The sequence below is a fragment of the Gavialis gangeticus genome, unplaced genomic scaffold (genome assembly GCF_001723915.1).
Source record: "Gavialis gangeticus isolate Ggan-Ray unplaced genomic scaffold, GavGan_comp1, whole genome shotgun sequence".
NCBI lineage: Eukaryota > Metazoa > Chordata > Crocodylia > Gavialidae > Gavialis > Gavialis gangeticus.
The window spans coordinates 1,682,296-1,693,361 of record NW_017728973.1 but is presented as its reverse complement, the minus strand read 5'-3'; the positions used below and the strand labels follow the sequence as shown (position 1 = coordinate 1,693,361).

General features: G+C 44.2%; 1 protein-coding gene across 2 annotated transcripts in view; it reads right to left on the bottom strand.

Annotated features, from left to right (window-relative positions):
• The window catches only part of SPATS2 (spermatogenesis associated serine rich 2), a 37,368-nt gene that overhangs the window by 25,959 nt on the left and 343 nt on the right, over positions 1-11,066 (bottom strand). For both annotated transcript variants that reach the window (XM_019506046.1, XM_019506038.1), the window contains exon 2: positions 1,027-1,331. In XM_019506046.1, the coding sequence (XP_019361591.1) occupies positions 1,027-1,051 (25 nt within the window). In that variant the 5' untranslated portion in view covers positions 1,052-1,331. The remainder of the gene's footprint in view (positions 1-1,026; positions 1,332-11,066) is intronic.

The following is an 11,066-nucleotide window of genomic DNA, read 5'->3' as shown; positions in this document are numbered from 1 at the left end:
AAAAAAAAAAAAAAAATTATATATATAGAAAAGCCATGGTCAAACAAAAGCACTGTGCCTGGGTTGAAAGTCTTCCCCTACTATTGTTATTTGAAACTTAAAGCCCCGATCCTGCCATCCAAGACATGGAGGTGGACTCTTGCCTCTGCATGAAGCTCTGCTTTCAATGGGCGTTACGCAGGCCCACGCCTGCATGTGCAAGCTGTAAATGTAAGAAACGAAGGAAAAAGGCTTTCTCTAGGGTTTCAGGCCATCTCCCTTGTGTATCTGACAGCACACAGTGTCTATTTGGTTTCAGAGCAAGCAGAGGACATTGAAAAAAACTGAAAAGAGAGCATTGAAAAAATATTGACCAATATTTAAAAAAAAAACAAAAAACAGCCCGCAAATTTGCAGGGAGATCTGAGGGAAGGCCGACTGCCAGACACGAATGTTAACCCTTTTTTTAAAGAAAGAAAGGATTGGATTTCAAGCAGCTGGTATCCCTTTAACTCTGAGAAACTGTTACGTGCACACCACAGTGAGTCTCCACGACTATTTTAGTTGCTTGTAAAGATTGTGCAAACGCGTCATGCTGCTTCAGGTGGAAATAAGCTTGCTTCTCGTTATGCAAGTCAATAGCAACATCCAGCCAAACAGTGATTGGTCTAAACGCTTCATTAAGTTCACTATGTGGTCTGGACATTGCTTCAAACTCAAACTGGCAAGAGGAAGAGAACGTTGCACTGGTGTTAATTACATCCCAGCAAAAAAGCGTCGATATTGCAGACCCAAAACAATCGGACAAACTCTCTGGTGTTATTTCCAAGCACCGCAATAATTACATCACATTTTACATTGGCTCTACCTGGAGTCTGATGCCGTCAGGGATGTGAACTACCTGGAGCCCATGAAGTGCTGCCCCACTGCATTGTCATACTTGAGCAAATTTGGGGAGAACAATTCTCTATTTTCCTAACTGATGGCTTCACAATCAATACTTATATTTATTGCCTCTGAGCAAGTCACGTTTCACATGGATCTTACCTTTCTGATTCTGTTTCCTGGCCATCCCAGTGTGTTTGTTTTTTTTGTCCGGTTAGAAAAAAGCAGTCCTTGCCCTTGAATAATGCGGCTGGCAGCTGCAATTCACACGTCGTCTTGTATCAAAGCAGGAAGTGGCAAATAGCTGTTTTGGGATGGCAAAATCCCAGCTGTGAGGGCAAATGGGGTCTGGAGTTGTCAGAAATTCTGCTGACAAGACAGCAAAGCACTATCGCTCCTTCCTCTCAAAAGCAACTTCTTGTCAGGAAGCCTGACTGCAGCAGTTTGGACTGTCCTTTCAACAAGATCTGAAAGGAAAAAGAAAAGAAAAGAAAATGGAAATGAGTTAGAAAACTTCTGCTGTATTAGCCATGTGGGTATACAGGAACTCACCCAGGTCACCAAACTCTTTCCTCTCTCGTGCTTTGGAAAAATAAAATTTGTGTTTCTTTAAAAAGGCACTGAAAACCAGTCAGTCAGGGATTGGGTTTCCCCCCCAACACAGGTTTTCCATTTTAGTTCTTGTACTCCAAGGAAGGCAGGGGCTGTTCTGTCTCAGCTTTTCATAGGTATTTTTTTAGCTGACCTCCACGTACATGTGACGTTCCTGCACTAATTAGCAGAAGCAATATAACAACATACACGTGGAGAGCAATTTAAAAATCTGTATGTACAGCTGAGAAAGAAAATGCTTGCTGTTTTTGCCGTGTCAGGCAGAACAACAGGTGAAACCAAGAACAGGATGCAAAATAAGAGAACAATAGTGACCTCTCTGCTCCAGAAAAATAGCCAGTGGAGCTGTGCCAAACCGGCCTTCTCTGTAAAGCATTAAAGCCACGTTCAGAATAAAACGTAGGACCATGGACACGGTTATTTCAATATATAGATTGGGTGGTTTTTTTTTTACAAAAAATATTGATTCCCAACCAACAAAAACCAATGGTGTAAACGGTCTGAAGGGCACTTGGGATTCCTGCTGGAACCAGCACGCTCTAGAATGACACTGAAATTGCTGTTTCATCGTTTAGAAAGAAAACTGTATGGCTCAAGCATATCGGATAATTAGGAGCGAACAGTGACTCTCCTCATCAGGAACGGATTCTAGAGGCATTCCCAGGGTATACATTACAAGCGTAGGGAAAGCAGCAACACTAACGTGATACAAGAAACTACTAACACCAGCCAGAAGCACAATTCCCACAACACAGGCGCTCCCACCAATGTATTCTGATAGTTATAAATGGAGGGTTTGCCACAATGAAAACAGTCCCAACTGAAGTATGCAAGTGTTCAAAATATTGTTAGATCTAATCACGTAACTCAAGCACGAAACATGAGCTCCGGGAAAGCAGGAGAAAGAAGCTGCACGAATCTAGCATACTCACTGCGAGCTGCAAACTGCAAGCACAGGCACTCTTCACCTGTAAACTGAGTTCTTGGACGACTAGCTCATGCATAAGCTCGTACCCTGATCAGCCTTTGGAATGAAATCGTTCCTCTGTTCACGCTTAGCACCTGGAGGAGTGCACCCCCCAACACCGTAGCATCTTAAAACTTTTCACAACACAAGCGAGATCCTTGCAACAGCCGGGACACAGAGTGAGGGCTTGAACCTTTGACACCCAGATAGCGCTGAACACCGCCTCCGCTTTCCCCTGCCATCAGCACCTTCAGGAAACCCGCTGCACCAGGGGACAGTGCAGCTGCTTGGAGAGCAGATGTGCTTTGGATTGCCTGATGACATGCAAGTTTCATGTCCCCTCCCTCCTGCCTGTGTGCTGCCTGCGTGTAAGCAGGAAGTACACAGGACATGAGCCCAGGATCTTGCTGCTACAAATACTCGAGCAGGATTCTCCTAGGTTTCGAAACAATGTCTTTTCTGGAGACGACCAGCTCAGGAGGAGGAATGTGCCACGTGCACCTCCCTGCAGTCAGAACTAGACCGCTAACATTTATTTTGTAGGCTCCTTCAAGAACAGAGCTGTAAATGAACAAGCCTCCTCTCTCTCAAAGGTAAATGCTGACACAAAACACGAGCAAAAACTTCCTGTGATCCAGGAAGCCTGTGAAAAATATAAGGTTGGTTTTAAATAAACAAATACAATGCTTTCCCCAATTAAATTTGTTTGGATTTTTCACAGCCTAGATTTTTTAAATGTACTTTAGGTTGTGGGGAGTTTGCGGGTGATAATTCATGGACAGAAAATAATTAAAAGGCGCATCTCATTTAGACCAAAATTTAGCCACAATACATAAAAAAACCTCCCAAAAAGCCTGTGGAACCTGGCTCTTCGAGCTCCTTTGATCAGAGCATTTCAAAGCATGAGATAAATTTTATCCATGTTACAAGTGACAGTAAGTATAGAAATTAAGTCTCCAAAAAAACACACAGGCTTTTATCAGCAACGAGAAATTGTTTTCTGCCAAGCAATGGTTAAACCTCGCTGTTGTACATAAATGATTTCCCAGTAACAGAGCGAAGATGCATCCAATAACACATCTGGTGGCCAACACAGACTGTTTGAAGATGGAATCAATACTGCTTCACCAAATGAAATTGTCAGGGGAAGGCGTGGGCTGGACAGTCTGAGACAACCTTGGCCTATGTTCAGATTCAGTTTCACAAAATTGTGTGACCTCCTTAACCAGAAGCCTTGCAAGGAAACTCTGCAACATGGTTGTTCGACACAAGGGTCAGATACATCTGCATAAATATACTGTTTAATTTTTTTTTTAAATGCATTTTTGTCCCTTAAAAACTGAGCGGGAAACACCTCCTTAAATTCCAGGATAAGTAAAGTACCCATGGGCTAATAAATTAAAAATTAATTTAAAAACCTGCAGAAAAGCAAGCCCTCTTTTGGATAAAGAGTGCAATGTCTTCTATAATGCATTATGCATTCTATAAACACCAGAGAGAAATATTCATTTATTGGGGTTTAAATAATTCCATTATTAAATTTAAACCTACAACTTAAACAGGACCCCTCCCCCCTTCCCACACACACTCCTTTTTTCTGGCCCTGCTGTAGCAATTAAATAAATCCCAGAGCTGCGCAGTCACCTAGCTGATGGTATAAAATAGCATGTTAAAAAAAACCATATAGCTTGAACATGAATGTTTTCCAAGTGTAATACAATGAACAGAAAGATATTTTCAAGTTACTAGAAACAAAGGAATAAAGGAGGGACTGACTTAAAAACCTGACCCATAATGCTAAGGATATTCTGACAAAATAATTATGTCCAGATTTAATTTTTCACTCAATTTCTAGAACTAATTATTTTATCTACTGTTTTCGGAGGGGCGGGGGGGGGGACACTAGCGAAAGTTTTGCTTGGGTGCCTTGTGAAAGTTACTTCTCCTGCTGAAATCCTGAGTCCTGGAAAATAAATCTGCTACTTAACATTTTTATCATTTTGATTCTGGGATTTCACATAAGTTGTGGAGCGGCTTTCTTCCCCCTTGAGCTTAAACATTGCACATGTGGCTCAGCAGCACCTGGCTAATTGGCTTTTGAGTAATGTAGTCCCTTACCAAGCTATTTTAATCCTGTTGATCAAGCATGTGCGATTCCACACACACTACAATGTGCCTGCAAAAAGAAAAATCTCTCAATTGGTGGTTTATGACCATTCTCGCATCCTTAATTCTAGGGTTCCTAGAATGAACAGAGGGTGCAGAGCCCCAAGACGTGTTTGGCCAGCCTGACTTGTGCCACTCTCCATCCAGCACCAAATGAAGGCTCAATTAAAATATCACGTTTTAAAAATGCCCCATATTAACCTACAGATTCGTAGAGTCTCAAAACAATGTAGAAGCGCACGGTTTTGCCTCTGCGGTAGGTACAAAACACCAAGACTGGTAAAGACTACTCAGACCCTCAAACAGTCCCCCCCTCTGGGTGCAGGTGTGAGTCCTCTCGTACAGCCCTCCATGGAAGCTCTGGGTATGAGGCCTTTCAGCCAAGCTGAAGTCTTGATGTTACCTGCTTTTTAAGCATGTGCTAATAAGCCATGGCAGAGCAGAAGAAACAAGGGGTCATTAAAGCTCGATACAAGCCGCATTCGCCTTGTTTGGAGACTACGACAGCTTTAAACTTTGTTCGTTGTCTAGCAAGCCCAAGCAGTTCTATCACGCACAAAACTGAAGAGGTCCCACATCTGGATAACAGCAGGCTGGGTTCAGCATCTTCAGTCAGCGAAGAACAGAACATGCCACACAATGGTAAGAGCAGGAAGAAAACCAGGCTTGTATGTGATTTTTGAATCTATAAATCAGTTTTCAGAAGCTCCTTTCAGAGAACAATGGAACATTTAATACCCAGTGCTCTATATCACACCTGCACTCTGGCCTCCTTGGTTTTCTGAGCACAGGTCTGGAAAAAAAAAAGTCTACCATTAATGACCCCAGAAGAATCTATTTGCATAAAGCAGCTTCTTTTCCTAGCTCAGACTAATCCTTTGATGCAACTGGGAAAAGCAGAGTAAAATCATATTGTACAAAAGAATCGTTTTAGACCTTAAGAAACGTTAATTGCCTACTATCACATTCAAACCTTCTTTCAGGATTTCCCCATCATGCTCTAACAGGTTAATTATTTTGTACAAGAATGAAATGAATATTTAACTACAGAGATAATTAGCTGTCTATATTCTCCTTAAATCTACACCTTTATTGTTCTTCAAGTGAATGCAGCATGCAGAGCACGATCCAAGACATTAGATATTCTGAAGCATGTACCTCTTACAGTCTAATTTTATATGGATCTGCAACTTGGAGCAGCAAAAATAAACACTTCAGAACACAGACTATTCCTGCACCTTGCAGGAATATTGTTTATAACAAGCACCCCATAAGCTGTACATGCATGAACATGCATGTATGCAGTACCGAGCAGTAAAAAAATAAAAAAGAGAGACCACCACTGCATTTCCCCACCAATAGGCTGTATTAGAGAATGCCAAGTTATACTGTGTTCCCCATGCCTAACTGTAATGAACCTGTCTAAGGAGTTCAAAACCATCCCTCTAAGCTTTTCAGTATTTACACAAAAGCTGAAGCCCAGTAAATAAGCACAGAGCTGGAAGCACCAGCCCCTGGAGACCTAACCCCAGCTCAGCCCCTGAAGTGACACGTGACAGCCAGCAAGACCCTTCATGTCCTCACGCCTCCTGCAAAGCAGGGATAATATGGACCCGTTGTAAAGATCAGTGATTATAAAGAGAAGTGCCTGCACAGAGCAGCAGCATTTGCTGTCAGCTATTCATATGTAGGGCAGTAAAATGCTCCCTTCTGCCATTTGGTCCACACTGGTGAAGTGAGCCTTACTTCCACACTTGCAGCCAGTCTCGGACAGGTCTGCCTCCAGCCCAGCTTGGCTGGAAGAACAATTTGGCCAAATCAGAGATACACCAACAGATGCTGTACACGAAACGGATGGACGGGGAAGTAAGTCAAGAAGAGAGACAGGGAAGCTGAGTAAAAGGAGAGAAGAACATAAGCTCCTAACTTGCATGGAGGGAGAGACTGTTTCTTGGTGGTGTTTTAGCATTTCTCGCAGACAGCTGCGATGCTCTAGGCGCACGTTGGCCTGTAGCTGTGTGCAACCTCAAGCAAGTCTTCTGGCCACGTCTAGGGAAACAGCTACCACCATAAGCTCTATCCAAACTTCCACTCTCCTACAGCAAATGTCCCCTAATGCTTTGCCTTCTACAAAGCTCAAACCTCTGTGAACATCAAGCTTCACAAACAGCCCCTCCACACAGCGTAGGTAATAATAAATAGGAGGTTTCAACTGCACGAGTTTCTTTCTACATGTAGGCATGCTATTTAAGGCAAAAATGATCACTTCTGGATATCTTCCTGGATTTGAAAGACAAAAGAGAAGATTTCCATTTGAAGGCGACTTGCAAATACATTTGTGTTTGTACGTTAAGAAAATGAACTTTTGCCCAATTGGGCCTTTAAAATATAGTATTTAAACAGAGACCTCAACTTTTGAAAAGGAATAAAAAAAGAAGAGGTAAGGAAAAGACATAATGATGGACTTATAGAGGGGGTGTGTGGGTCTCAGGAGAGGTAGGCTGTAGTGTCTCACATCTAAGTTGAAGGGGTGAAGATAGTGAATGTTTAAGCTCTCCCTAAGGTAAAGAGAAATTAATAGAAAATATAAAACAGCAAGTACTCCCAGTAGAAATCTCCCCCCTTCACTTGTTCAGCTTTCACAGTCTTGGCTGTCATGACATCACCTTAATAGAACGAGAGTTGAATTACTGAATGTCTATTATTAATATAATTATTGAAGGTCTATTATTGACTGTCCCTAAATAAACAGGACTTGAACTTCTAAATTGGAGGGAGGGGGAGAATCCACTGAACAGTTTAAAATAAAAAGGTCACTTCTATACTTTATATAGGAGTAAAAGGTCACAAGTCTCTGCCCCACCCTCCTTGCCTGGCAGGTTTCCACTCCAACATCTCCCTCTGCCTGAAGCCCAGGAGCCCTGTTTGCTCAGGGCTTGCAGAACAGCTCTGCAAAATCATAAAATATTTAAAGACCTCTTGAAGAGTAAACGACAGTTTAAAAAAACCCCACACACACACTAGTCCGCTCCCCTTGAAACAAGGCTTGGGCTGCAAACCGATAACTACAGCGACTCAAGCAGATGCTAGCACTGCAATACATTGCTGATGCACAAGAAATTAGCTGAAAGCCTTCTGCTTTACCTCTCTGTAGCTGGGGTTTCAAAATCAGAGTTAGGGATGTGCATTTTTACTAGTCTAGAAAATAAAAATAAATGAAATTCAATGGCTTTCAAATGGCACGAATACAAGAGAGGACAAGAAGCTATTACTGCCACAAATGCTATTTAATCATCACAAATACTATGCAAGTAATTCGTGCAGTAATTCATGCCTACCTCTTTATACTGGCAAAGTTGCCCGAAACAAGGCATTGGTATGAATGAGCCGTGTGTGTCAATCCTGTCCGAACTCCTCCCCACACATAACCAGTAGTTTCTGCTGAACTAGAGCAAAAAGCCAGGATTCAGGTATACGAGCAGAACTGAAAGAAGAGTGACCACAGTCCTTTAATTCCATAAATTCTGAAACAAACCCCTGGGGACCTTACGCTGCTGCAGGGGCCCCTTCCTCTCACTCCCACCCCTACTAAATGACTGCCTGGCTGAAAAGTGTCCATTCCAACTGAAAAGTGGACAAAACAGAAGTGTCAGCAGATGAGGTCGGCCTTGATTTTCTTGTTTTGAAATGCAAGTTAAAGTGGGGAGGTTTGAGCTTTGCCAGAAAACACATTTCAGCAAAGTCGGTATTTTCAGGTGAGAATTTCAAACAAGTATCAAACTTTTCATTGAAATTTTCAGCTGAAAAATGTAATGTTCCCTGACTACCACTTGAAGTTACTAAGGCCTCTGTTAAGACCTGCATCAGCAAATGTTCAGTAGTTACTCCCCCGCACCTGGCTGTCCAATATTAACTATACTACCAAAGATAGTTCAGTAGGAAACCAAAAAAGCACTGAAGCTGAACTGTTTGCCTTTTAATCTACTTGATGTGAAGAGAACCAAGCTCCAGGGCCTAGTAATCTTTCCTATGGGACCTGTTCCTAAACTGGACCTTTAAGAGGTGAAAAAGTCCAATATTAGCTCCAATAATCAGGTATTAAAGAACCAAAACACAACAAAAGGCCCCTTGCTTCACCTACAAAAGGGCTGCCTTTCATGGCTGCACTAGACTTCGCTCCTCCTACCCGTCTACTCCTAAATTTAAAAGATAAATCCGACTGTACGCTGGACTGTCTCTAGTTCAGGCTGTCAACTGATGCTTGAAAAATATTTCCTTAATGTCACTGGTGTTTAAGAGTCAAATATCACGACAGAGCATGCAGCCTTGTCTCAGTTTATTGTGAAGATAGTTTAACGGCCTATGCCAAGGGTGATGCTACAGATGAATAAACTTCTAGCATCATAATACATTTCCCCAGGCAGGGCTTTGTAGCGGCGTTCTTCTTCAAAGAAAAAGCAGGTGATGTCCACAACAGCATAAAATCTCTAGACGTACAATGACGCCTGTCTCACCTCCAAGGACAAGGAGAAAAGTTAAGAAAAATAACACGCAATCCTAACATCTTCTTTACACTGCATTGCACCTGCTTGGAACGCAACGACTAAACGGACTAAACATACTAGGATATTAATATTCAGAAAGAAATGAGGCAGAACTTTTCATTTTCATAGTCTTAGTTCACTAACTTTGCACACTTTTTAAAAATCCTTATTAACAGGCAGGCCAAAAGAAAGAGACGTTAGTCACTGATGCCAAAATTAACATGCGATGCGAGGCAGAAAGCTCATTGTAAAAACATTTAAAGGAGCTTTTAATAACTGCATAAGCAAGTCGGCTTATTAGCGAGCACTGCTGCCAGTCACAGGAGATCACAACTACAATCCAAGTAGCTTAGTGCCATGTGATTATCTGATATTCAGGAACCAGAGAGCAGAGGTCCCCAAGCCACTCGTGAGCAGCTTGATGCCCACTAAACTTTTCTGACATGACTGACAGGCACAGGAAACTCTGTTCTCCACTAACAGGGAAATGGAGAGGATAAGCTCGGGGTTGCTTGCAGCATGTGACTTGCTCGCTACGATGGACCAAAGGTGGCTACAAAGGAAAAAAATGTGCAAAAGTAAGAAGATGCACGTGTACAGCCTGATGCCAGATGCATGCACGGCACTGCCAGAACAGGTGTGCGCTACATTCCCAGAGGAAAAACCCCAAAAGACTTACAGATGTTCTGCTTACTGACTGTCTCGGCTTTCCGCCTGTTTACAACTAAAAGAAGGATCGCAGAAGGTCCCTGATCCGGCTGCCTGGCCTGGTTTGGACCTTGTCCCTGACATTTGCAAACAGCTAATTATTTAAAAGAAAGGGAGACGGAGCCTGTGAAGGGGTCATCTCCCACCAGGAAGGGAAGAGCTGACTCTTCCTTATCTCTGTACATCTACAAGCCTTCAAGATAGCAGCAGCCTAGCAGGGGTGGGGGGTGCGAGCAAGCACTTGGGGAGCAGTTCCTTCCACTTCACCTGGAAACAGGGCAAATCACAGTCCCTCAATATAAGACTTACAGAACAAAGCCTCTTTCTTCACATGCTACCACCCCTGAGGACCCGTCCGCGTGGACCTGCCGATCCACACCAGCTCTTCACGCGGGTCTGTTAATTTTGCGCCCAGAGGGGCTAGTTCAGGTCACTCTGGAAGTGAATGAATCTACATGGCAAAGAGGAGCAGGGTGCAAGACACAAGCTAAGCCCGCAGGGGGTTCAGGCAAAACGGCTCCCGCACTGGCCCAGGCAATTTCTCAGCAGACTCCTGTAGACAAACCCCTCTGAGAACAAGCAGGGGGAGGGCCAAGCTAGGACCAGCTGCTGGACTCGGCCCCACCGCTGGGGCATGTAGGCCAGGTTCATACCCCGGCCCCTCTTCTTGGAGGAAATCCTGGCTAAACCCTGCCGTGTTTAAGTTGTGCCTGTTCCCCTCCTCACAGTCCTGCCTGCTTCCTGCTTCCACCATGCCCATATTCCCGCTGCCTCATGCCCACTTGCTCATTCTTTGTATTACAGTAGCACCTACAGGCCCCGACCGGGACTGGGGCTTGGCCTGCGGGAATTACACAAACCCACCCCGGACCACACAGCACAGGGAGAAGAGCCTGCAAAGGCAGAGGGCAGGGAGGGGTGGGGGGAGATGCAGGCGTAGCTTGGGGTGGAAGCAGGAGGCACTGGCCACGCTGGGAGCCCACTCGCGCATCAAGCCCCGGCTTTCCACACCCCCCACCCTGGCCACGGAGCCTGAGCCACCCCCCACTCAGCGACCCCTGTGCCACGGCTCTCAGACAGACCCTTCGCCCCAGGGCCCTGTCCTAGTCCCACGCCACTGTCCCTGTTACCCCAATACCCCCCCACCGCCTCCCTGCCCCCACTTACCTGCTGCCCCTGCCAGCCACACCTCCTGCCCCTCCCCC